The sequence below is a fragment of the Hoplias malabaricus genome, chromosome 3, assembly GCF_029633855.1.
Source record: "Hoplias malabaricus isolate fHopMal1 chromosome 3, fHopMal1.hap1, whole genome shotgun sequence".
Classification (NCBI taxonomy): domain Eukaryota; kingdom Metazoa; phylum Chordata; class Actinopteri; order Characiformes; family Erythrinidae; genus Hoplias; species Hoplias malabaricus.
This window is the reverse complement of record NC_089802.1, coordinates 43465551-43493133: the sequence shown is the minus strand read 5'-3', so window position 1 is coordinate 43493133 and position 27583 is coordinate 43465551. Positions and strand designations below refer to the sequence as shown.

Genomic DNA, 27583 nt, shown 5'->3' with positions numbered 1-27583 from the left:
TGTGAGTAATGGACTCTGGAGGGGAGTAGTAACTGCAGCCATAATCTTTAGTTAATGTACAGAAACCTCAGCAATGTTTTGTAACCTCACTAACCTCCTCCAAACGTTACATAGTATAGCTCCTGGAGTGCTGAGCCCAGTGTAGCAAAAACAGTTTCCGCTCTATTCGCCTTATTACAGGTCAAATATTACTTAGTGTTCCTTTAACTCTGATTATGGACATAGACCGTATCTGTGTGTGTTGAAGAACTCAGCTTTTTGTCCTGTACTCTTACAGAGTGTGTTAGACTAAAATCTGTTTCAGTGTATGTTTGTGCCTTTGCTGGCGGCCTGTGTTTCTTCCTCTTCTGCTGCTGATTCCTCCTGTAAAACTAATAATGGCGCCAACCGGCCCCGGCAGCTCCGGCCACACACAGCAGGGGGCGCCACATCTTCCCAAAGGCCAAACGCTATTTTGAAGTAATTGAGAGTCTTCGCTCAAAGAGCTCACATCAGCTCCGTGGAGAAGTTTGTGAACGACAGAACAGCAGAGCTCTCTCTCCTTTTAGATATCGGATGAACGAAACAGTTTTTTCATTCCACTGTTTTTAATCAAAGATTGTTTCAACCTACACTTAAATGACCAAATAATGGTATTTCTAGTTTTGCCTCTTTGTCTTGGTAGCATTCTGGGGTCTTGTGGGACTCTAGTAAACAAGTGGATAACTGAAATTGGCGATAAAATCAGGGAAAATAAGCTGTTTAAAAGAAAAATAACAATATCGTATGGAAGCGCTAAAAGTCCATAGGTCTGAGAATATTCCCAGACAGTGAGTATGTACAGCGCCCTCCATAATTATTGGCACCCCTGGTTAAGAAGTGTTCTTTGGCTTCTAATAAATTCTTTTTTTAAATAATTATGTGGGAAAATCACACATTAAAAAATAAATCTTTTGAATGAAATAACGTGTGCCACAATTTTTGGCGCTCCTCTGGTGTTAGTACTTTGTACAACCTCCTTTTGCCAACAACACAGCACTTAATCTTCTCCTATAAATCTTCACAAATACAGAGATATGGGAGAATAGGAGAATACAGAAAGAGTGATCCTCGACCATTCCTCTTTGCACAACCTCTTTTGAGGACAGGCAAAGGCTTGGGTTTTTCTTGGTTTTGTGTGCACCTAAGGGATGATGTGCGCTAACTGGGTCACATGAAGTTGGTGGTGGTAATGGTTTGTAATATCACCTGTTTACTTGTTAGGTGAGAGGAAGTGGGTGATGGGGGATGCCTACTTTTTGCTGACCGTCCAAAACGCTGTAACCTTGGCTGATGTGAACAGTTTTTGCCTGTGAACTGCTTGAATTGGATTTTATACCGTTGTCGATCGTGGATGTCTGTGGACCGATTCATTGATACTTTTAATGTTTGAACGTTGAAGATTTGATATAAAATAAAGCAACATCAACTGAAGCTTGGACTGGTGTTTTAACAGCAGAACGCGCCGGGCATTAGTTTCCCCTATTCAGCTGCTCGGCGACTCTGAAGTCTATTGAAGTCGCCAAACATTTGTCAGCAAAAAAAGCACGGCAATGGCGGCTTCTGGATTCAGTGCACAGCCTGAACGCTGATGCGAGCCCACACACCACCGCCACTAAACCAACGAAAGCGGCCCGCCCGAGAGAGTCGGGAAGACAACGGTGGTATGTAACCAGTGCTTGTGCTATTTTTGGCTATTGCTTGTTTGAATGCAGTTTGGTTACTTCCACGTTGTGACGGGCTTGTCGCTGTGTTTGTTGGACCATGGCTACTGCCGTTTAGACCTGTGTGTAGACCTGAAGTTCATTGGGAATTTGGCATGTGGGTTGTGGCTTTGCGTGTGCTTAGCGAGCTGTTAAGAAATTGCTACTGATACTGAAGTCGCCTTTAAGCTGGTTTTGAATGTTATTTGTTTGAACGCTAAAAATGAGCGGATCACAAGCTGCATCTGTTGTTGGGTTCGATTCCCGCTCCGGGTGACTGTCTGTGAGGAGTTGGTGTGTTCTCCCTGTGTCTGCGTGGGTTTCCTCCGGGTGCTCTGGTTTACTCCCACAGTCCAAAAACACACGTTGGTAGATGGATTGGCGACTCAGAAAGTGTCCGTGAGAGTGAATATGTGTGTCTGTGTTGCCCTGTGAAGGACTGGTGCCCCCTCCAGGGTGTATTCCTGCCCAATGATTCCAGGTAGGCTCTGGACCCCCGCGACCCTGAATTGGATAAGCGGTTACAGATAATGGATGGATGAATGAATTCAGACAGGAAGAAAAAGGCATGTAAATAAAATGAAAAGGTTAATTCTGTCTCTTAAAGAGCTAATGAAGGATGATAAAAATTATTCACAGCTTGATGAATTAATGCATCTGTCTGAGGATGCCAGTGCACTGCATGAATCTTTGCTGCCTTTAATTCCATCTGATGAGAAAGATAAGCAAAATGCATGGTTTTCAAGCATCACAAATTACAATAAAGGTTTTATTGAGGATGATAAAATATGGCTTTCTGAGGTCGATAAATGTTCAAGCAGGCCATTTTTTGACACTGTGCCATCCCAAGAAACCTCATTAGAGGGGGAAATGTGTTTTCAAGACCATGCTGAAAAGAAACCTCAATTGTTTCTTAATTTTCTACATGACATCTATGATGATGTGTTGCTATCCGATAGTGTATCAAATCAAGGCAGCAAGTTAAGCTCAAAGGTATCGTCAGCTACATCTGCACATCTCAAGGCAGAAGCTGAAATGGCTGCCTTGCTCGCATGTCAACGTATGCTCAAGGAGCAATTGAGGAGAAAGAAAGAACAACTTCAACTTGAAGCAGACATCGCCGCAACGGTTGCAAAGGTCAATGTGCTGAGAATTGGATCAACTGCACATAGTACCGCTTCACGGAAATCCAATGGAATGGAATCATATTTTAAAATGTATTAATACTGATGCAGAGACCTTTTTTTCCACAGAAAATTAATTTAAAAGGAAATACAACTATTAGAAATGTGAAGCCTACTAAAACCAGTGCAGCAAAGCATGAAAAGGGATAAGCCTGCACCTCTCCTAAGGGGGCCTTCTGATCCTTTAAGACCATGTAGCACAATTACAGGTCTGGATGCTGGTCTATCAACAAAGTGTTTCATTACTGCCTAAAAGAGAAATTCCAGTCTTTGATGGCAATCCTCTGCACTTTTATGCCTTCATGCGTTCGTTCGAACTGGTCATAGAAGCAAAAACAGGCAATGCTGACGATTGCCTGCATTACCTCGCACAGTATACCAGGGGGCAGCCCAATGAACTCGTCAAGAGCTGTCAACATATGTCTGATGGTACTGGATATATAAAGGCGAAGACTGCTGTATGACCATTTTGGAAATGAACATGTAATTGCATCTGCTTATCTGAACAAGGTCCACTCACGTGGGTGTATACGTGGGTGTTGCAATGCGATGGAAGAGGTTCATGGCCTCTCTGAATTGAACACGCCTGCCACTATGCTTGCTGTGATTTAAAGGTTACCATATAAGTTGAAAGACAAATGGCGAACAGTAGCGTGTGACGTCCAGGAGAGGCAGCATCTCAGAGTTTCATTCATTGATATTGTTTTCTTTCTTGAGCGTCAAGTTAAAATTGCAACAGATCCTGTCTTCGGAAGTCTATGCGACACTCCTCCAACACATTTAATAGTAAAAGATAGTGATGGAGGGAAACGTCCTTATCCAAGAGCTAAAGGATGCAGCTTTGGTACAACTGCTATTGCATTTGAGAGAAAAAATCAAACAGAGGCCCAAGATCATCACACTTCTGTGGAGATTTGTTTGTTCTGTAAGGGTGGACATACGCTGGAGTCATGCTCTCTGCTTGATAAGAAACCTCAAAATGAAAAGATTTCCTTTCTTAAAAGGAATGGTATCTGTTTTGGCTGTTTGTGTATTGGGCACATCAGCAAAGAATGTAGAAAACGCCTTTTATGTAAAATTTGTGGTTTCAGACATACAAGTATCCTTCATATCCATCACAAGGAGGAGAAAGAGGTCGAGTCTGACACTGAAGCAGATAACATTCCTGTTACAGTTCAGACTAGTGGTCTTACTGGGGCCAGTGAACAAGACTGTAAGCTTGCTATTGTACCAGTTAAAGTAAAAAAAAAAAAAAAAAGGCCAAAGAGCAGTGGAAACGTATGCCTTCTTGGACCAGGGAAGTTCAGCATCATTTTGTACAGTGGGTCTTCTGGACAAATTGAATCTTGCTGGGTGAAAGAACAAGATTATCTTGCATACCATGGGACAAGAGAAAGTGGTGGACAGGACTGGATTGGAAGTTGTTGGGTTGGAGAGTGATGTTTACTGTGAAATGCCTGATCTCTTCACTGAATATAGAATGCCAGTTAATGTGTGTAACATCCCAAGACAACAAGATCTGGATGACTGGCCACACTTGAAGCATGTTTATCTGCCAGGAATTGAGGCACAAGTGGAGCTTTTGATTGGCATGAACATGCCCAGAGCGTTGGAACCTCTGGAGGTCGTCCAGAGTGTAGATGATGGACCTTTTGCCATTAAGACTGTGCTTGGATGGACGGTAAATGGGCCACTTGGCAGGGAGTGCTGTGGAAGACTAGGATGTTCATCAACAGTCACCGCCAACAGAATTTCTGCTGTTACGCTTGACAAGTTATGGAAACAGCAGTTTAAGATGGACTACCCTGAGAGCAGCCAGGATGAGCAGCTGGGACAAGGGAAAATTCCAAGTTCTTGAAGTTGGTCAGTCAGACCACGATTCTGAGTGATAGGCACTACAGTATTGCCCTGCCTCTGAAGGACCGAGATATAAGAATGCCTGACAACCGTGCGATTGTGGAACAATGCACCTTAAGTTTGAAGAGAAGGTTCATCAGAGATAAAGACTTTCACAAGGTTTACACCGCTTTCATGGAAGACCTTATATCCAGGGGGTATGCGCAAAGAGTGCCAATCAAAGACTTGGAGTGCAGTGAGCGCAAGGTTTGGTACGTTCCCCATCATGGGGTTTACCATCCTTTTAAAGGGAAATTCCGGGTTGTCTTCGACTGTGCAGCACCATTTCAAGGCATTTCTCTTAATGCGCAACTTCTAAGTGGTCCTGACTTGACGAATGCATTGGTTGGTGTGTTGACTAGGTTTAGGAAGGAGCCAGTTGTGTTGATGTCTGATATTGAAGCCATGTTTCACCAGGTGCGTGTGCCAGTGGAAGATGCTGACCTTTTGAGATTTCTCTGGTGGCCTGGTGGTGATTTCAGTCAGAGCATGCAAGAGTATAGGATGGGTGTTCATTTGTTTGGGGAGACTTCTTCTCCAAGCTGTGCTAACTATGCCCTACGGAAATGTGCAGAAGATAACAAAGCACAGTTTAGCCAGCAGGTGATTGACACCATCCTATACAGTTTTTATGTGGATGATTGTCTCGCCTCAACAGCCTCAGAAGAGGAAGCCATATCCCTTTATAAGGACCTTGGAGACATCTGCGCTAAGGGCGGCTTCCGCCTGACAAAGTGGATAAGTAATAGCCACCGCATTCTTGCCGTAATACCTGAGAAGGAAAGGGCAAAGGAAGTTAAAAACTTAGACTTGGACTGTGATCTTTTACCCGTTGAGTGAGCGTTGGGAGTGCGGTGGTGTGTGCAGTCAGATGCATTTAAGTTCTGCATATCCATCTCAAACAGGCCAATGACCCGCAGAGGAATCCTTTCCACCGTTGCTCCCGTTATTTTCACAGCCAAGTAGATTCTTCAAGATCTGTGCAAGAAGGGGATAAGGATGGGACAACATTATACCACTCGCAATTTCCCAAGAATGGAAAGACTGGGTGGAAGAGTTGCATCTGTTGGACAACATTAGCATCAGAAGATGTTTAAAACCTCCTGACTTTGGAGAGGTGACCACTGCTCAGTTACACCACTTTGCAGATGCAAGTGAGAAGGGGTATGGTGCTGTTACTTACCTGCTCCTGCGTAACAGTTGCTCACGCACCCACAGTTCCTTCATAATGGGGAAGTCCAGGGTGGCACCCCTAAATCTAGTAACGATTCCTCGTATGGAATTTACGGCAGCTGTGGTGGCAACTCGTATGGATATACTGTGGAGGACGGAGCTAAGGCTCTCTCTCTTAGATTCAGTGTTACCTCTGTGTTGAAATATATCAATAATGAGACATCTAGGTTTCGTGTTTTTGTAGCGAACTGAGTGTCCGAGATTTTAAAGGTCTCCAGGGCCTCCCAGTGGAGGTATGTGAACACAACACACAACCCCGCAGACCTTGTTTCTAGAGGTATGAGGGCAGAGCCTTTTTTAATTAACACTGAATGGATATCTGGTCCTGCATTTCTTATGCAGCCAGAGAAAGAATGGCCTGTAAACCCAGAGAACATGCAGGAACTTCCACATGAAGACCCTGAAGTCAAAGTGTCTGCCGCTATTAATGTTTTACAAGCAAATGATGATGGTGGCCCATTGACTGATTTAATTAGTCGTACCTCTTCTTGGATATGCCTCTTTGGGGTGATGGGTTGGATCCTGAGGTTCAAGACATTGTTTTTGCATTGTGGAAAGGACAAGGCATGTTTTCAGCCTTTATCTGATGCAACTCAGCGTAAGGATGCTCATCGCAAGGTGGAGTTCCGTAATGACTTTCTCTCATTGGAAGAGATTAAGGATGCTGAGATGCAAATAATAAAGTTCTGTCAGTGGAAAAGGTATGCTGAAGAAATCTCCTGCCTCCAAAGAGAGACAGCGTGAAACAAAGCAGCTACATCTATAAACTGAATCCTGTTTTAGAGGAAGGGGCGGCACGGTGGCGCAGCAGGTAGTGTCGCAGTCACACAGCTCCAGGGGCCTGGAGGTTGTGGGTTCGATTCCCACTCCGGGTGACTGTCTGTGAGGAGTTGGTGTGTTGTCCCCGTGGGTTTCCGCCGGGTGTTCTGGTTTCCTCCCACAGTCCAAAAACACACGTTGGTAGGTGGATTGGCAACTCAAAAGTGTGAGTAAATGTGTGTGTTGCCCTGTGAAGGACTGGCGTCCCCTCCGGGGTGTATTCCCACCTTGCGCCCAATGATTCCAGGTAGGCTCTGGACCCACCGCGACCCTGAATTGGATAAGCGGTTACAGATAATGAAAGAATGAATGAATGTTTTAGAGGATGGTGTGCTCAGAGTTGGCGGACGTCTTAGTAGGGCTGTTATGTCAGAAAATTCTAAACATCCTGCCATAATCGCTAAGGATTTTCATATTTCTAATCTCATTTTAAAGGCATATCCATAAAGAGGTGGGCCATAATGGTAGGAACCATATTCTCTCAAGGCTGCATCAGAAATATTGGATTCCTGGTGCGGGCACCTTGACAAGAAGCATCATGTCAAGGTGTGTGGTCTGCAGACGGCTTCATGGATCCTTAGGCCAGCAGCAAATGGCTGATTTGCCTGAAAGTAGAGTGGCCCCTGAGAGACCTCCCTTTAACTTTGTTGGAGTGGATTATTTTGGTCCATTTGAAATAAAGCGTGGGAGAAGTATTGTGAAGCGTTATGGAGCCATCTTTACGTGTTTGGCGATTAGAGCTGTACATATTGAGGTTACCTCATCTCTTGATACTGACTCTTTTATTAACGCCTTACGCTGTTTCGTTGCGAGACGAGGCCAGGTTCAAGAACTGCATTCCGACAATGGTACCAACTTTGTGGGGGCAGAGCATGAGCTGAGACAAGCTATGGAAGAGTGGAATCAGGAAAGGATTGCTGATGCATTGGCTTTGAAGGTGGTTAAATTAATTTTTAACCTTCCAACTGGATTGCATTATGGAGGAGCATGGGAGCGGTTGATTCGCTCCATCAGAAAGGTTCTCAAATCCACCTTGCAGACACAGTATTTGGATGAGGAGGGCCTTCAAACTGTCCTGTGTGAAGTGGAGTCAATCCTGAATAGTAGGCCCATTACACAGGAATCCAACGATCCAAATGATTTGGAAGCTTTAACACCAAATCACCTCCTCCTTCTCAAGTCTAATCCATGCTTACCACCTGGTCTGTTCCAGAAAAAAACGATCTTTATGCACGTAAGAGATGGAGACAGGTCCAATACATATCTGACCTTTTATGGAAAAGATGGGTTAAAGAATATTTGCCACAACTTCAGTAGCGCCAGAAATGAGCACAGAATAAACACAACTTTACTCCTGGAGATGTGTTTCTCATAGTGGATGACTCTACCCCTCATGGTTCCTGGATCATTGGCAGAGTCACAGCAGTTGCACCAGACAAGAAAGGACTTGTACGTCAGGTCTGGGTTAGGACCTCAAACAGCCTTGTACGTAGACCGATCACGAAGCTATGACTTCTTCAGGTGGCTTCTGACTTATGACAACACCTTGGAACCAACTTGATGGGACTACAATATAACTTGATGTTGACAACACTACAGATATATTTCACAGACTGCTTTGATATTTAGGCTAAGTGCTGGTAACCTCTGGCCTATGACTGACTGACAAGAAGAAGAAAAGAAAGAAATAACTTGAATGGATTTTTAAGTGCATTGTATATTCTTTTTTTTTTTCTCTTCCTTTTCATTGAGAATCTGTGATGTAACGTGTTGTATGTCTTGGATTGTGGTGTTAGATGTATAATTATTACTGAGTGGTAATGTGCCTTGGTCATTATTTTGCTGAAAGACCCAGTGAACACTCATCTTTAGCTTTCAGGCAGAGGACACCAGATTCTGATTCAAAATGTCCTGATATTTCTAAGAGTTCATGATCCCATGTGTCCTTACAAGGTTCCCAGGTCCTTTGGAGGAGAAACAGGCCGACGGCATCACCGATCCTCCCCCAAACTTACCAGTGCGTGGTGCAAGATACACTTGCGTCCTCTTCCAGGCTTGTTTGTCACTGTTTGTCACATTTCCAGATGTTTTGAACTTTTTGATGATTGCTCTGTCTGTATATAAGGGCCTCTGCAGGTGAGTGGCTATTTTCTTGTAACCACTGCCTGATTTATGGAGGTCGACACACATCTGCTTTACTTGAACAGTGTGTCCTCTTGTCTTTCCCATGTTTAAAAGTGAGTTAGAGAAATAGGCCTCTGTGTAACGCCATATTTATACCCCAGGGAAACAGGACGTGATACATTACTAATTAAAGGTTCCCAGACACATTGATCCACTTTATACACTACAGTAGAAATGACATAAATGGTTCAAATACATTTATTTCCAAGAAATGTTTAAGGGTGCCAGTAATTGTGGAGCAGGTCATTTTATGTGAAATAATTATTTTTTAGTCAGGATTATTTCTTTCTTTCTTTTTTTTTCACTTGAGTTGAAGATTGCTTTTTTTCTAAATTTTTAAAGAGTGAGATTATGCTTCTGCATTGAAAAAATTAATTTATTTTAAGGCTTTTAACACATTTTAACTAGGTGTGCCAATTTTTATGGAGGGCGCTGTATTGGTCCACTGTCATAAAAAGGCTGGCACACCACTGACTGTAGACCACTGCTGGTCCACCATCGGACCACTCAGATTACTGTCCTTTACAGGATATAACTCATTTATAATCTCCTCAAACAGATTTTACATTCACAGAGACTTTTATTCTGGAAAACAAACTAATACAAATATTACCAACAACTGTAAGAGATATAATAACGAGTATAAGCCTCATATAAAATTATTAAATGCTAAAAATGTTGACACTGTGCTGAATTAAAATTATTTACTAATCTTATTTATAAAGAATAACAAAAGAACCTAATAAAGGGAAAAAAAGGTGGAGCTAAAATGTGGCATTTGTCTAAAATTCTGTTTAATCACCAGCGGTCCGCCCAGAAAACGCTGTAATCAGGTGCTCAACTGATTCTTCTTTCTAATGAAGAGTGTGATGGAAAATTCCATTACACAGTGTGATTAGGTAGGATTCAGTATTTTAGAGTACGAGTCATTGTGTTTAAGCTCTGTGTCTGTGATGCTTGTGCTTTATGATACGAGAAACTACAAGAAGCAATGCCCTGGAACAGAACGTTCTCTTATCATAAAGCTGCTGAAACGTGCTTTTCTGTTCTGTTATATTCTCCCTGTTAGAACCAGAAAGAAAATTTCTGGTTCCCTATAAGACAACCACAAAGGGAAGTGAGGGCTGAATTGCTTTTTGCATTTCTCAATAAAAATGTTACTCGTATGCTGACCTGAAGTATCTTTTTGAATCATTTATTATAATTTTTCCGGGACAAGAGGCATGGGTCTTATTTCTGGAGCAAGTCCTTTACACACTGCTACAGACGTCTTGCCCGTACGCTTTGCTGGTTTAGGGATTGTGGCAGGAAACTTGCCGGCAGACCTGCCTGAAGCCGTGAACCAAAGCAGAGTGGAACAGCTACTTTCTTCAGTTAACTCTGGTCCTGGTTCTCTCCATTTAGGAATCTTTGGAAACCTGATCTAAAATAAGAAACAAAAAGAAAAAACTAATTTCTCATCCTAGAAAAATCTCATGATCACATTAATACAGGCTTAGAACATACTGTCCTAATAAACTGAAATACAACTCCACATTACACAGTATTTCATAACATTATGTAAAATATTAATAATAGGTTTCACTCTGTAACCTGTACATAAATCTCAACCTTTAAAGTTTGGATAACTAATACATTCTCAGTTTCACATGTGATAATCTAAAGGTATTTCCAAGATGTTTGCCTGACTTTTCTGTTCTGCTGAACGTTGTTCGCAGTGGTGGTTTTAATGTTAAGCTTCTCCAAGGTGGGTCTTTTTGGGCAAAGTCTTGAACCACAAGGGTTTGATTCTGCAGGCTGCTTCACTAAAGGATGTACAAATGTTAAGCACATCTGTAATGGCTTTTCCACTGCAGGTTTTATCACCTCAGGCTTCTTCACTGCAGGCCTTTTCAGTGCAGGCATTTTCACTGCAGGTAAAACAGAATATAAAGTTAAACACATTAAAACCTTCTTACGTATTTTGTTTTTAAAAGGTAGAAATGATCTATAAATTAACAAATCATATTTAATTAAATGTTGTAGTTGTTCTCAGATCTTACCGTTTTGTTTTAAGACGTTACCATTATTTCGCTCCTCTTTTTTCACGGTGCCAATGGATGGAAAGGTTACCCCTTCTTTCCAGATGGATTTGGCAACCAGACACTGAGGGATGCTCCCTACAGCAGGAGCCTGAGAGATGAGAAAGTAGAATCATCCTTTATTATAATGATTTAGTTAAATGTTCTCAGACCATAAACATTCAGACACTATGGCAAGACAACATAGAGCTGACACTGAACAAAATCCAAACATTTAAATAATATATATATATATGTTCACTTAAATTAAATGGTCACGTGCACACAGTAACTTGTCTAGCATGGCTGTACAGGCCCTACCGTTTGTTGAAAATTGTCCTGAAGTCTGTTTCTGGGTTTCGGTCCCAGACTCCTCTCTTGCTTTACATGGGCCATTTGAGTGTCCATTGTCCTTCAGCACAAGCAAAACAAAATCTCAGATTAAAACACACTTCACATAAGGCCTCCCTAAAGAGTTTACTCCATTTTGGATTATTGCTTTATAATATTTGATCAAAGCACAAAATCAAGAGGTCAGATTGTCAGAGCATTAATCCATGCCAGTCTAGCCCTGGGAAAAACATTTACAGGCTTGCTTCGTTGGTTGATTTAATATAGCCATGACACTAATTCTAGTGCTTTAACTGGGTAATGAATGTTTAAAATAGGTCAATGTTTACAGGGTGCGGACTTCTCAGGTGGAATTATTCATTAATATATAGGTTTAGGTCCTCATTACATTGTTTTTGTCCAGTCAAAATGTCATATTTGTCTTACACTTGTAGTTTGTTAATGTTATTGTTAATCTACAGAAAATGTAATTATCTAACGTGTAATTCATCTGTGATGTGTTGAGGGACAACGTATGCCGTCAATAAAGCAAAATTATGGTTTATAGCTATGGGGAAGGTAGAGAAAATGAGAGTTGAAGGTATGAGGATGAGGGTCTCTAGAAAGAAAACAGAGGTGGATTAGAAAATAAGGTGAGAAAACAGAAAGTTAGGGGAGGATTAGAATATCTTACATTACTCTCATGGTTCCAGCGCTGTGTCTGTCACCTCCAAGCAGAACTGAGCTTTATATAGAGTATCTCGCGGTGTGACGTCACATGGAGACGTCTATAACATAATTTACATATTCTTATGACGTCACAGACCGAACTCGCTCATAGAAGTGCTTACGTTCAGTGCAGTTCCAGTCTATGGAGAAGTTTCTCACTAATTTGGTCCATCAAAACATGCATGAGCTGAACCAATAGTCCTGCAGGAGGCGCTAACAACCTTCAAATGAAAACGAAGATATATATAAGGGATACATTTTATTTTATTTTATTTTATTTTTATCTGATCACAGAAGGGAAGGCCTTTGTCCTGGTACTCATGTGCTACTAGAGTCAGGCTTTTTTTTTTTTATCTTGGTGTAACCAACAAAACGGTAGCACCATTTGAAGCTTTGGTATTGTGTCCTATTCTTATGGTGGATGTAGACAGTTAAAATGGTGTATGTACACTTCTGAACACTGACAACCTGAGATATTAAAGCTGAAATAAAGCTTTCAAAGTTCAATAGCTTTAAAATGAACTCTGATTTGAACAAAGTAGATCCCTGAATTGACTTGAAAAAATACAGGTTTGATAGCATGACATTTGTAGAGTTGTGAAAGTGACTTTATAAAGTTTATATAACCTTTCTTCCTCATCTGAGGCTTCATACTCCTCTAGCCACTTGGCACTGAGCATGAAGACCTTGGGGTCATGTGCGTCTGATTCAGACACATTCAATATAATGCTTTTCTATAGAAATTATACAAACCATGTTTCACAACAGAACATCTGTCCACAGTGGTTTCACCTATGTTACAGAGTTCACAGATTTTTAAGGATAGCTGTGAAGTCTTTGACATGTAATTATAGCTTGATGAACAGGACGGGTTCACAGCCAAATGCTGAAATTATTTAATCTCTATCTCTTCAAGTAGCTGCTGTTATAGAGGCATCAAACTCCTGTTTGACTTTGTGGGTCGATATGGAAGTCAATGTAAATATTGTATTTGTGGAGCATTTCTATTAGTTCGTTCATTGTGACACTTTCACACAACGCGAAGGGCTGCTGTGTTTAAATGATGTAGTAAACTAAAAATGGACAAAAATGGAGATACATTTTTCCTTTGGGCAGCGACAATAAAAAACTTAACTGACTTAGTGCGGTACACAGCTGGAGTAGAGCGCAGCTGGAATTTACAGTAAAGTAAAATAAATATTTACCAAATGTAGTGTTTATATGTTTATAATGTATATTATTAGGCAGATTTATGTCGGAGCTGCTGGATGTGCTTCTGCTGAATCACAGAGTGCACCTTACCTGGAGCAGGAGAAGATACTGCTCAGACCTGACAGAGGCCCCATCCACACTCCTCTCTCCATTTTTGAACATATCCCCTTCCAGACAAATCCAAAAACAGCTGCATACTCATGCCAGTCCAGTAGAGGGACATGGTAACTCTTAATGAAATTCCTGAATCTAGATATTAATAGTGCATTATATATTTTTAATAAAGCATAATTTATACTTATTCATATGAAGGAGTCTGAAATCTAGTGCTAGCTGCATGTACATTGTAGTTTAATGACTTATGTACTTCATTATAGGGCAGGGGTAATTCATTATAATTCATTAAGGTCCAGTTAGAAAACATAATGTATAACTTGCATTATGATCAGTGCCATATCCTGTACATTAAAATTGGCTTAGAATTATAGCATCATTTTATGTAGTTAACAGCTGAGTGTCAAACCAGATTACACTTTAAATTATGTCTAAAAATATATTTTAACAAGATTTACAAATAATTATAAATAACAAATAGTCTTGTTCTCATTTCAAGTAAAATTTACAAATAAAACAAGGATTTTTTTAAAAAAACAGAAGCCTATTTTAAATAAAGTCCATAATGACTTGTCTTGTAGTTGCAGATGACTTTACTGCTTTTCCATAAATAGCAATCTGATTGGCTCTTATTGCTGAAAGGCAGGACTTTATCCGTAAACAGAATCCATGTTCAGCTTTCCCTTATTTTTAATGTTTCTGGTTTTACCTCACATAACACTGTTGTCCTGAAAGTGTCCCAAAGGAGCTTTTATCATGTCCCTTGGGCTATTTTCACTGGCCTCAGGACAGCGGTGTCTGGAGTCCTCATTGGTGTCAGTCATTGGAGTCACAGTGCTCACGATAATGCACAGCTCTGATTGGCTGAGTAGCCGCTTGTGTGATATGCAGAAACACGTGTGATTAGTCTGTTCCTGGCGCTAAAACTAAACCATAATGACTAGAAGAGTCACACCCCTTAAAACACACACTCTGTTAAAAATTAAACAGCTCTTAGTAGTTTATCTGTTACAGGTCCAGGTCCGGAGAGGACAGCATCTGGGTCCGGACCAGGACTGCGGCCTTCCTATTGGTGACTCCTGTTACAGAGAGACAGGCACGCTGTGTGGCGTCAGCTTTTCTGAAAATATCCATATGCTTTCATCCATAGAAAAGAGTGACAAAGGCATTTTAAAACATCTCCACCTTGGAGAGCATTTTTGAAAACCTGTTTTCAGTGACCGTGTGGATGGGAGGCCAAGACAAATAAACTGAGTTTTTAAAATAAACTGTTAGGTGCTGGATGAGGTGTAGAAAGTGTGAGTAATGGACTCTGGAGGGGAGTAGTAACTGCAGCCATAATCTTTAGTTAATGTACAGAAACCTCAGCAATGTTTTGTAACCTCACTAACCTCCTCCAAACGTTACATAGTATAGCTCCTGGAGTGCTGAGCCCAGTGTAGCAAAAACAGTTTCCGCTCTATTCGCCTTATTACAGGTCAAATATTACTTAGTGTTCCTTTAACTCTGATTATGGACATAGACCGTATCTGTGTGTGTTGAAGAACTCAGCTTTTTGTCCTGTACTCTTACAGAGTGTGTTAGACTAAAATCTGTTTCAGTGTATGTTTGTGCCTTTGCTGGCGGCCTGTGTTTCTTCCTCTTCTGCTGCTGATTCCTCCTGTAAAACTAATAATGGCGCCAACATCTTCCCAAAGGCCAAACGCTATTTTGAAGTAATTGAGAGTCTTCGCTCAAAGAGCTCACATCAGCTCCGTGGAGAAGTTTGTGAACGACAGAACAGCAGAGCTCTCTCTCCTTTTAGATATCGGATGAACGAAACAGTTTTTTCAATCCACTGTTTTTAATCAAAGATTGTTTCAACCTACACTTAAATGACCAAATAACGGTATTTCTAGTTTTGCCTCTTTGTCTTGGTAGCATTCTGGGGTCTTGTGGGACTCTAGTAAACAAGTGGATAACTGAAATTGGCGATAAAGTCAGGGAAAATAAGCTGTTAAAAATAACAATATCGTATGGAAGCGCTAAAAGTCCATAGGTCTGAGAATATTCCCAGACAGTGAGTATGTACAATGCCCTCCATAATTATTGGCACCCCTGGTTAAGAAGTGTTCTTTGGCTTCTAATAAATTCTTTTTTTTAATAATTATGTGGGAAAATCACACATTAAGAAATAAATCTTTTGAATGAAATAACGTGTGCCACAATTATTGGCGCTCCTCTGGTGTTAGTACTTTGTACAACCTCCTTTTGCCAACAACACCACACTTAATCTTCTCCTATAAATCTTCACAAATACAGAGATATGGGAGAATAGGAGAATACAGAAAGAGTGATCCTCGACCATTCCTCTTTGCACAACCTCCCTAAATCGTCCAGAGTCCTGGGTCTTCTCCTATGCTCTCTCCTCTTCAGCTCACCCCACAGGTTTTCTATTGAGTTGAGGTCTGGGGACTGAGATGGCCATGAGAGGAGCCTGATTATGTGCCTTGTGAACCATTTTTCAGTATATTTGGCCACATGTTTAGGGTCATTGTCTTGCTGAAAGACCCAGTGAACACTCATCTTCAGCTTTCGGGCAGAGGACACCAGATTCTGATTCAAAATGTCCTGATATTTCTAAGAGTTCATGATCCCATGTGTCCTTACAAGGTTCCCAGGTCCTTTGGAGGAGAAACAGGCCGACGGCATCACCGATCCTCCCCCAAACTTACCAGTACATTTATTTCCAAGAAATGTTTAAGGGTGCCAGTAATTGTGGAGCAGGTCATTTTATGTGAAATAATTATTTTTTAGTCAGGATTATTTCTTTCTTTCTTTTTTTTTTTCACTTGAGTTGAAGATTGCTTTTTTTTCTAAATTTTTAAAGAGTGAGATTATGCTTCTGCATTGAAAAGATTAATTTATTTTAAGGCTTTTAACACATTTTAACTAGGTGTGCCAATAATTATGGAGAGCGCTGTATTGGTCTACTGTCATAAAAAGGCTGGCACACCACTGACTGTAGACCACTGCTGGTCCACCATCGGACCACTCAGATTACTGTCCTTTACAGGATATAACTCATTTATAGTCTCCTCAAACAGATTTTACATTCACAGAGACTTTTATTCTGGAAAACAAACTTATACAAATATTACCAACAACTATGAGAGATATAATAATGAGTATAAGCCTGATATAAAATTATTAAATGCTAAAAATGTTGACACTGTGCTGAATTAAAATTATTTACTAATCTTATTTATAAAGAATAACAAAACAAACCTAATGAAGGAAACGCTGTGTAAAACACTAGTGGACCTCCAACTTTGCCCTCAGTGGAACAACAGTGGTCCGCCATCTCTTTGCTATCAGGGTTTTACTGCATTTTAATGTGATAAGGGATTATGCATTTCATTATCACGAAATGAACTTTAAGTTATTTTATCATGGCATAGCATATGCTGTTTTATGGAGACAATATATTATTATTATGTCTAATTATTAAAGTTAATCACCACGACCCTGAAATGGAAAAGCGGAAAAGAAGATGATGATGATGATGATGATGTTATCAGGATCAGTTGAATCAGTTGATATTGGACAGAAAAAAAAAACGATTCCTGAATGACAATTTGTAAAACGTTGTGGACGAGCAAATCATCCAATCACAGCTCAACAATAGCTTCCCATTCTCCAATCACTTTCCTGGACTTAGAGTTGGGGGTATGTCCTAAATGACTCGTCGCCCTCGGTGTAGTGCACTACGTAGATCATGAAACCAGGAACGGTTATTATTTTATGACTAATATTAAGCCATAAGTGTTTATCTTTAAATTTGCCGACTTTCCACATAACAGTTAACGTCTTATATTTGTGTAGAAGTCACAGTCTCGTGACCTTTGAGGGGCACTATGTAGGGAGTAAGGACGCATTTGGAACCCCCCCTGGTGTTCTGTACAGGGAGAAGGCAGGACTTCTGGCTGACATGGCGCTGCAGGGGGAGCTTTCGTTAAACGGGACAGTGGCGTAAACAGATAACTGACCAAAACACAGCAATGACATTCATAAATACAGTACGTACGGCGCTGGGAATTCGATATCGTTAAGATATGAACGGAATGTACTTGCCAAAACCAAGCTATATAAAGTGGCAAACTATTATGTGCTGTTCAGTTGTGTTTATGTTGGTCAGCTGCAGTGTATCTAACGGTATCCATCTACTCACGTTAACAATACAGTTATAATAACAATACGACAGCGAGGAGAGGAAACGGAACATTTATGACTCTGGTAGAGTGATTCGTCTTAAGCAGTGTTATTAATAACGACGTTTGTTATCGCAAATAGCGTTATATCTTCACTAATCTGGGTTACGGAGTTAGCGTTGGGTTCACTAGTAAATTAGGGCTCAGTCTCGAATATCTCCATGCTCCCTTTAGAGTGGACGTAGTGTGTACAGTATACAGGGTTGTTGATAACATTCTAGCGTCTGTGCTCTAGTTGGAGATGGACAATTTAGTAACTAGTGCATGTTTTATTTAAGGAAATTTTAATTAAATGCAATTAATTCTTTTGCAGTGTAATATGTAAAGTATTGAGTTTTTGTGACTACTGCATTGGGTTGCTTTAAGAATGTTGTGATCTTTTTGGTTTATTATTAATTTACTTAAAAAAAACTTATCCATTCATCTTCCATTCTTCAGTTAATTCAGTCATTCCTTCATTAATTTTCAGTAAACACTTCATCCTGGTCAGGTTCGTGGTGGGTCTGGAGTCTACTCATAAACATTGTGCAAAAAGGCAGGAACTCAGTGCTCCAGTCAATCATCCATCATGTGGAACGGAATCAGAACTCCCAGAGGAAACCCTCACAGATACATGGATAACATGAAATTGTAATCTGATATGTTTGCCATAAGGCTTGCTCATCCCAACCCAAACCCAGCACTATTTGTCTAGTATGGAACTCTGCACATTTGGCTCAATACCATATGGGTATTTGTGTGACATATCATGCAGTTAGGAAGAGCTGAGTAGGAAATACTCACACACACTCAGGTACATGCACTCAAGAATGGAGTGTGGCATGTGACATGGAAAAAGGAAGTTAATGAAATATTTTCCATGATGTTATTATTATAAAATGTTTTTAGTGTCTGTTAATGACCAAAAACCCTTTCTATACACAAATATTAATAGTGTTAATGAGAAAGCCAGAGTTTCATCAGATTTAACACAAGCTAACAGTTCAGCTCAGTGTATGTCTCACTATTAATTTTATGTTTTTTATGTTATTAACTCTAGATTTATTTAGCCATCGATATTATAAGGCAGATTAGATTGTGAGCAGTCTCACTGTTAAAGACTCTTTTCACTGTTAAAAGATTCTTCTCTTATGGTCCCTCATGGAATAGCGGGGGTACTTTTACTGAATAACTGGGTTGTGCTGACTGCGACCCTGAACTGGATAAGCGGTTACAGACAATGAATGGATGAATGTGGTGATGTATATATATATATATATATACAGGTATCTATAGCTCTCTAAACATGAATCTGTCCTGCTCTCTTGCAGCAGACTGGTGCCCAGTCCTGGGTTTTTTCTCTGTAGGCCCCTGACCCATTTTGATCCTCATCAGCCTCATCAGAATGAATCAATTATTATTATTATTATTTTTAATGTATAGATGTCGGTAGTGATGTTCATTCAACACCTTTTATATTGCATGAGATTAGTAAGAATCATATTAAACAGGGTGACCACATCTAATAAGGTGAAAAAGAGGCCCCTTTTGTTGGGGGGGGCATTCACAGTTGTATGCTTAGCTAAACCTATGTGTGCTCTCAGGTCCTTTACACCTTTATTTGCTACACAAAACATGGGAATTTCTTTTTTAATTAATCCGAGAATTTACATTTACATTTCAGCATAGCTGCTCGAGATGAGGGTAGGTACATGAGTTTTGCCTGACGTGAACAAGGACTACTGACGTGCAGACTGACCAATTAAATGTTTACAGAGAAGATTATCGACCAATAACGGTAGCTCTACAGTCAGACCGTCCAATCAGAAGATTTTAGGCTACTTCACCACGCCCGCTTCTCACTCAAGCGAACCAATCGGAGTAGGGGAGGGCGGGACTAGTTTGTGAACGAAACGCTTCTCGAAAATTCGATGTAAACTCTAGAAAAACAAAATCCCGGACGTTTGTGAAATTCCACCCGGACATTTTTTTAACGGGACGTCTGGTCACCCTATATTAAAGTGTTAAACAAACAAATGGATTTTTGACTTAAGTTAAACTTCACCTCTCACTACAATTACATACAATAAAATAATCTCATTAGATCACGTGAACGATGAGTAAACCTAATTTTTAAGAAGCCTTAAAACCTAAACAGAAGACAAGGAAGAACAAACTCATTCGGCTTTGGTAAACAAATTGACAGCATTTAATAATAAAAAGGTCAAAGGGTTTACTACACAGAATGACTCTAAACCTTATAGTTTTCAGAAAGCAGTTAAGAGAGGTTATGCCAAGCTGCTGTTCAGACAGTAACAGGAGAGCTGATCTTGGATCAGATTCCTCTTTTATTTACAGAGACTTTACTGACAGGAACAGATCAGCACTGAGAAGCTTTATAACCATTGGTCCTGAATGTTTAAAGAGCCAGTGTTTTGTTAGCAAAGAGATGTCAGGGCCAGCTGCTGACTATTGTGCTCTTTAGTGAAAAAGTGTAGTTGACGTGAGTGTTTACTTGTCTGTAGTGTGATGCCAGACTAGAGCTCTATAATTCACACACTGGTTCAGCATCAAGCTTTTCCTGTTTCATTTGATCATTATTAATCTAAATATCACACCCTTTAAAGACTTGAAACATTTGTGTCATAATCAGTCTCTTACAGAAAAGTGTTCATGTGAATAATCACATGTTTTTTAGTCATTCCACTTTTATTTTGACACATGGAAAATGTTTAAACCTGTGCCATGTCGTGACACATCACAAGTGATCAAACATTCACCTGATGTTATTTGGCGTGATGTTATATGGTGTGTTTATTTGTGTATATTTGTGATTTGTTTGTAACTGAGCTAAAGTTTCTGGTAATACACCCAGAAAGGATTCATTTTTAGCTTATTACGTGAGGATCTGTCTTCCCTACGCATGCATAAATATCTTCCTTTTGTACTCGTATTTATAAAAATTTACAGGAACACATGATGTGTTTTAGAGCATGGACAGAAAGAAAGTTCACCAAAACTACGACTGGGAAGATCATGCTGAAGGCATCATTCAGAAATACTAATCTCAGCTTCATAACACTCCATTTAGCATTTTGATACACCAGTGTATCCTTAGTTTTAGAGAAACATTCAGTTAGGGGCTGTTATAATAAGAACCTGCCACTGTGGTCACTGGCACAACTAAAGAGAGCTAGAGGAGCCACAGATTTGCTTTGAAGCCACACCACAAGCAACAAAATGCAATATGGGCAATATGGTCTTGCTTTGTAGCTTAACTACAGTATGTACTTTATTTCTTTTAGGCCTGAGCAGCAGAGATCTCCTGGCCTGTACCTGTCTATCCCATTGAATAATGTCCTGTCATTAAAAATGGGAGGCAGCGGATCCAAGGCAAAGGGAGTCTGGCCTTTCTCTGGCTCAGGGGCCAGCGGAGACTCTCCTGGTGAGGTCAATGAACAATCTTTGGCCCGACTCCGTGGCTCCAAAAACGCAACTCCTTTTGTCTTTACTAGGAGAAGGTAAAGAGTAATTTAACTCTTTAAAGGCTGTTTCCATGAAATGTGTTGTTTTCAGAAGTCACACACTCTTTTGGGAATGATACTTTTTCAGTGAACACTTTTTCATACCTGGGAATTTCTTTTCTTTGCACTGTCTAAACAGCCCAGTTCAGAACGAACAGTTCAACAGCTCTTCATTAAATACTCTGGGCTCTAAGGACACATACTCAACTTTTGCAAATCTTCTTGAATTCACATTTACATACATTTCATCACTGTATGTTTCTTATCATAATATTCAGACTCTAAACAGTTTGTTATGAAACATACAGTGATTACATCGTCTACTCTGAAGTGCATAATCTCTATGTAGGATGCAGCACAAAATCAGAATGATTGATCCAGATCCCTATGCTAATATGCTTCTGCTGTCAAAAAGTGTATTTTGATATAATAATCAAACAGGCATCATGAACCTGTGTATGAATAGTGGCATCTGTTAGGGTTTCACAAGGTTTTGTGTGCTTGCAGTTCCCTGTACTACGACGAAGATGGAGATCTGGCTCATGAGTTTTACGAGGAGACCGTGGTGACCAAAAACGGACGAAAGAAGGCCAAGCTGAAAAGGATCCAAAAGAACCTCATACCTCAGGTAACACAAATCCCAGCAATCCTAGCCTATTCTAAACCAATTAAAAACAAACATACTTTATTTACTACCACACCAAATGCATGTACTGGGCTTTAAATCTATGTGAGACTGAGGAAACCCAGACTGAAGACTGCTTTTACGTCTCAGAGTGAAAGTCTATGTTAGATCATTACTGAAGATGGCAAATTATTATTTCATTTGTACTACTCTTGCAAAATTGTTAATTCATAGATGAAAGCTGTTAACATTCTTATTGTACTCTACACAACATAATGATAATATTCTGAAAAACCGCCTCGAATCATTCTTTTTTGACCAAACTGATTGGAGCGATCATCTTTCACTGCCTCTCGTTGAATGTGCAATGTTTTGTTGTCTTTAGTCCTACTTTAGAGCACCTATGTGAATGTTATATTTTTAATTACAAGTGCCCTTAGCTCCCTGAAGCTTTCATGCATCGTTTTTCTTCAAGGATTGCTTTTATAAAAATATACCCCAAGTATACGGATTTGTTTAATTGTAATTCTTTTTTTAGGGAATCGTGAAATTGGATCATCCCAGGATCCATGTTGATTTCCCAGTCATCCTTTGTGAAGTATAAAGACAGACCACCTGAGGCTAGGAGAGGTTGCAACAATCAAATTTACCACCTCTCTGATACCATCCTACCTTCCTCGATGGGCCTCAACTGCTCTCGATTCATTACGACTGTATGTGTCTGATAAAGGATGAGCCACATTTTCCTCATGTGGCCGGGAGGACTTACTGCACTTTAACAGGCTTTTCAGAGAGGCAGCATTCCAGTGCTGTAAAGTGGCATTTGAAAACCAGGGTGAATTACAGTACTATTTCACACGTCGGTGTACTGATAGACAGTAGACCTGCAATCTCCTGCCTTCTGTGATGTACAGACATGTTAGAGTGTGTGTTGTCAGAGTGTGAGTGAGGGAAAACAGTATTGAAATGCAGGGACTGTACTTAGTTCCTCCTGCATGGTCGTCTGTTGACCAAGTTTGGCATGTTTTTAATTGTATATAACTATTCTATTATATTGAAGTCTGCCTCTGTCTGTTGTATTTGAGCCCAGACCTGCACTAGTAATCATTGATGTATAGTAAGTTATTAAAGTTGACATACTTGAATAAAATGGTTTACCCGGCAAGCTAAGAAACTGCCTGCATTAGGAGAGTCCAGATAACAAGCTGTGACATGGAACACATTAATCATGTTTTGCGAAGTCATTTTTTAGGAAGGTTTCACAAACATGCCCAAGCACTTGCCCGTTGATGTTGATTTCATCTCGGAGACAATTATCCCAGTAAAGACATGCTTTATTTAAAGGGGACATTATATACACATGCAAAACAGAGTTGTAGGGTCTTAATAAAATATCCGTGTTTGGTCACGTTTTGTTCAAAGTACCACAAGGATCAAACAACACAGCACAATTTTGTCCCTCTCCAAACAGAATGGCTGGTTTCACTCTCTGTTCCTTTAAATGCCAAGCAGCCACTGTTTATCCCAATCTGAGAGGCCAGGCTTAAGGAGCGGGGAACGGAGGTTCTTGTCAATAGCCATTCTTGATTCTGGATGTCTTTCTTCTTTGTTTTAATTTTTGTACACCAAAAACAGACCGGGGGGGGGGGTCCTGTTTCACAGTTTGTGGGTTGGTAGGCTTCAGATTCCCAAATTAATCTGGTGATCAATTTTAATCAAATTAAAATGTGATGTTTCCAGCAACCTATATTTTAAAAGCCATAGACTCAACTTAAAATCCAAGGAGGTATTAGCAGATTTTTAAACTAAATGCCCTTAATTGTAGTTTTTAGTCTAATTACATCTGGACAATATGTTGTTTTCTACGTGGACATTGACAGATTGTGATATTTAATATATAATGCACATTATGAAAAGTGTAAGGTTCTGTTTGGTGTTATTTTATGAGAGGAAATGGAACAAAAGGTGGTCATAAGTTAAGACATGAATGTTTAATGTAGAGTAGCAGCGCTCACATGTGTACACTTATTAAATTGAATTGCAAATCAGTCCATTTAATGCTAATCACATGGCACAATATGATTTAATTCACCTATTCTTTTACATCCATTGTCTTTTACATCTGGACAGATCAGCTCCATTCCATCGCGGGGCTTCACATAGTTGCTTAGACACTCACACCAGTGTACAGTCATGAGAAGCCAGTCCACCTAGCCACTTTTATTTTTGGGCTACGTAAGTAACCTAGGGCATGGTGGGGAAACCCACACAGACACGGGGAGAACACAAGAGACTACTCACAGGCAGTGACCTAAGAAGAGGATTGAAACAACCCCAGGAGCATGAAGCTGTGTTGCGCACTTATTTTGTTATTATTGTAGAATTCTTTATAGCAGGTAAGTTTAATATATAAATAATATGTGCACATTTTTAAAGGGTTAATTAGTCATTAGTAAGTAGTGATATTTACAGGTAGTTCACTGTTTCAGGAATTAAAAAGGTTTAAAATGTTTGCTCTTCAGAGAATCCATATTCTCATTCCCATGTGTTATATTTAAGCTATGTGTCGCCCATAGGTTTAATGAAAGACTTGGTGTTTGCAGTCTGTAGCTATGCCACACTGTTCCCAGAGTGTGGAATGTGGGTGCGGTAAGGTGGAAAGGCCAGAGGTTAAGCTCTTTGTTGTATATCCTCTCTTGGTTTGAAGCTTAGCTCTGGTAGGGCCCTCCGGTGGCTTCTACTTTATGGTCCTGGCAGAAGACGCATTATCAGAGCTTGGTTTCTGCTTGAAGGTACATTCCATTGCAAACAGCTGCTTGGGACTGGTGTAAACAACAGGGAGGAGGCTTGCCTGCAGCCACTGGGCAAAGGCCGGCACCGGATACAGTGACATCTCTGAAAGTGCTGGAGACAGGGGTCCCACCCATTCACATATGGTGCGAACACACTGGAACAGGATGGCAAGCCTGTGCACAGTCACCAACACTGATAACGCAGATGAGGTGTGAATGGAAGGGTGTAGCAGCTGAACATTATGAATGTGGAACGTCTCAATCATCTCAGGGTGTGTGTGTGTGTATAGGGGGTTGGGGGTATGACATGTATGGCAAAGGCTATATAACACAGACGAAGGTGCTATCTGTGCAGACTCTATGACACTATGAAGCCTACAGCCTTGTCCTCTAGCCAAAAAAAGTGTTTTATTTGGCCCACCATAAATTACCCTAACTTCACTCTCTCACATATACTGTGTGTGTTTTGTGTGTGTGAATGTAAACATATATGTCCTTTCCCTCAAAATCTCAAATTTTACACATTTTTGTAACATACATATATTAAACTATGTACATTTTTATAAGTATCTTTTTTGTGTGTCTTGGGTCCCCTGGCTCCAACAGCAAAACATTTAGACAACTCCAGATTAGATTAAATAACAATTTTACTTCAAGCTTATTCTCAAAACTCAAACTGGAAGTTGCGGCTACATGTCCTAGGTCATAAGTCAAATTAGTTATATCATTTAAAATACAATATTCTAGCTTGCTCACAATCTTGAGACAAAGTGTAGTCTAAAAGATCTTTAGACGCATGATTATGTGGGCAACATTCTGCAGGCATGAAAAACATCCATCCATCCATTATCTGTAACCCTTATCCAGTTCGCGGTGGGTCCAGGGCTTACCTGGAATCATTGGGCGCAAGGCGGGAACACACCCTGGAGGCCAGTCCTTCACAGGGCAACACAGACACACACACACTCACACCTACGGACACTTTTGAGTCGCTAATCCACCTACCAACGTGTGTTTTTGGACTGTGGGAGGAAACCGGAGCACCCGGAGGAAACCCACGCAGACACAGAAAGAACACACCACACTCCTCACAAGACAGTCACCCAGAGGAAACCCACACAGACACAGGGAGAACACACCACACTCCTCACAGACAGTCACCCAGAGGAAACCCACGCAGACACAGGGAGAACACACCACACTCCTCACAGACAGTCACCCGGAGAAAACCCACACAGACACAGAGAGAACACACCACACTCCTCACAGACAGTCACCCGGAGGAAACCCACACAGACACAGAGAGAACACACCACACTCCTCACAGACAGTCACCCGGAGGAAACCCACGCAGACACTGGGAGAACACACCACACTCCTCACAGACAGTCACGGAGCGGGAATCGAACTCACAACCTCCAGGTCCCTGGAGCCGTGTGACTGGGACACTACCTGCTGCGCCACCGTGCTGCCATGAAAAACATATTAATCAATTTTATCACTATTTAGAAGCATCTGTGTCCATCATCCAGTAAAACTGCTGTCAGTAGATATGTATGAAATGCTGACACTTTCGTTAAAGCCCTGGGAACCTAATCTGTGTTTTCTTTCTAACGAAGTTAACCCGACTCCTTAGGGCCCACAATGTAAATGTACACATTATTTCTTATAAATATCTTCCCAAAATCTAATAAACATTTGGTGTATTTCACCAGTATTGCTCTCCTGACAGTGTAGAATGTGTTTGGTTAAACTTGGTAAAGCTTACATCCTTTATGTATGTACACATAAAACGGAGCATAATTAAGTTAAGCAATAAATCATGAGGCATCTAATGTTGTAAATACATTAAATGTCAATAATATTTTATGATATTTGTAATAAAATTCAGAACTTGGTCAGAAATTATGAGCCACAACTAATTGCTCATATACATTTTTTTATTCTGTATGCAGTCATTTATAAAAAAATAGCTAACTGCAGCATAAAATGAGTATCTATGAGTAATCATATATATTAAAAATCATATTCATTTTTTATTATTATTAATATTAAATCTATTTGTAGTAAAAGCTGTGGCAGCATAAATTTGATTTATAACCTGTATTAAATGCCCATCAAGAACAATATGTCTAACCTAACCTTTACATTTTTTTTTAAACTAAAACAAGCAAAATAATTAATGAGTGACCCTCCAAAGTCCTTGTCCTCTCCCATTGTGTTGAATGGGTGGGCTTATGTTCCTGGGGCATGGGTAACAGAGGGTGTGTGAGAGAATTCAGTTCCCCTCATTTTGTTCAAGCTTCCTGGCTCAGCAGCTCTGATGTAAATGCTTTTATAGGGTGAATGGGAAGTGTCAGGAGGAAGGAAGCCCCAATCTCTCTCTCTCTCTTTCTCTCTCTTTGTCTCTCACTCTCTCTGTCTCCCTCTCTTTCTCAACCCAGTATACAGAAGCACTAAGTAAGTGAGCAAAATGGAGGAGAAATGACAGGACAGGAACTGGGCAAGTCACTCTTGGACAGGAACTCAGTTCTAGCTGCAGGAACAGCGCTGGCCAGAAGTGACCTCATGTCCGACCTATCGTCTGCTCCCTGGAGGCCCTGGACTTCCACATTTCCTCATATCCTCTTCTATAGGACAGTCTTATCTCAGCAATGAATACACTCTTGATCTTCATAATTTCATTTATTTTTTTTATCTGTTATATTATTTATATCAACCTGGTTTTAAAAAACCTGGCCTAATATGCATTTTTTCTTTTGTTTTATAAGAGTTTAATGCACCTAAACAGAAATTATATTTTGAGACAAATGAACAGAACGTATCCAAGGTGATGTGAAATTAATATTTTGTTACATTATCATTAATTAAAAAAAGTGAACAAAACCTCAAATGAGTGTTCAAATGATGCAGAAAAATAAAAATTAAATA

General features: G+C 40.3%; 2 protein-coding genes across 8 annotated transcripts; one reads left to right on the top strand and one right to left on the bottom strand.

Annotated features, from left to right (window-relative positions):
- Nucleotides 1-1555: 1555 nt before the first annotated feature.
- On the top strand, nt 1556-23405 carry tusc2a (tumor suppressor 2, mitochondrial calcium regulator a). Of its 7 annotated transcripts, XM_066665732.1 has the most exons (5): nt 17430-17540; nt 18202-18362; nt 21017-21232; nt 21743-21863; nt 22399-23405. In XM_066665732.1, exons 2-5 carry the CDS (start codon nt 18301-18303, stop codon nt 22462-22464), a joined length of 465 nt encoding a protein of 154 aa, XP_066521829.1. In that variant the 5' UTR covers nt 17430-17540; nt 18202-18300; the 3' UTR covers nt 22465-23405. The 7 variants fall into 7 exon arrangements, with proteins under 7 accessions (XP_066521834.1, XP_066521830.1, XP_066521829.1 ...); XM_066665737.1 differs by lacking the exons at nt 17430-17540; nt 18202-18362 and adding an exon at nt 1556-1682; XM_066665733.1 differs by lacking the exon at nt 18202-18362 and having other exon boundaries at nt 17396-17540.
- Nucleotides 10226-12137, bottom strand: LOC136690866 (uncharacterized). Its single transcript, XM_066662921.1, has 5 exons — nt 12122-12137; nt 11419-11509; nt 11080-11209; nt 10727-10947; nt 10226-10460 (listed from the first exon to the last, which is right to left on the bottom strand). The coding sequence occupies exons 1-5, from the start codon at nt 12130-12132 to the stop codon at nt 10236-10238; spliced, it is 678 nt and encodes a 225-aa protein (XP_066519018.1). The 5' UTR covers nt 12133-12137; the 3' UTR covers nt 10226-10235.
- Nucleotides 23406-27583: the final 4178 nt, after the last annotated feature.

Bases quoted from the DNA above. Each gene is read 5' to 3' on its own strand.
- LOC136690866 (XM_066662921.1), bottom strand. The intron at 10,948-11,079 runs GTAAGATCTGAG...TTTTACCTGCAG, and splicing joins TAACGTCTTAAAACAAAACG to TGAAAATGCCTGCACTGAAA. The intron at 10,461-10,726 runs GTCAGGCAAACA...TTCTTATTTTAG, and splicing joins ACGTTCAGCAGAACAGAAAA to ATCAGGTTTCCAAAGATTCC.
- tusc2a (XM_066665732.1), top strand. From the start codon at position 18,301: ATGTGGAACGGAATCAGAACTCCCAGAGGAAACCCTCACAGATACATG. The intron at 21,233-21,742 runs GTAAAGAGTAAT...GTGTGCTTGCAG, and splicing joins TTTGTCTTTACTAGGAGAAG to TTCCCTGTACTACGACGAAG. The intron at 21,864-22,398 runs GTAACACAAATC...TTCTTTTTTTAG, and splicing joins AAAAGAACCTCATACCTCAG to GGAATCGTGAAATTGGATCA.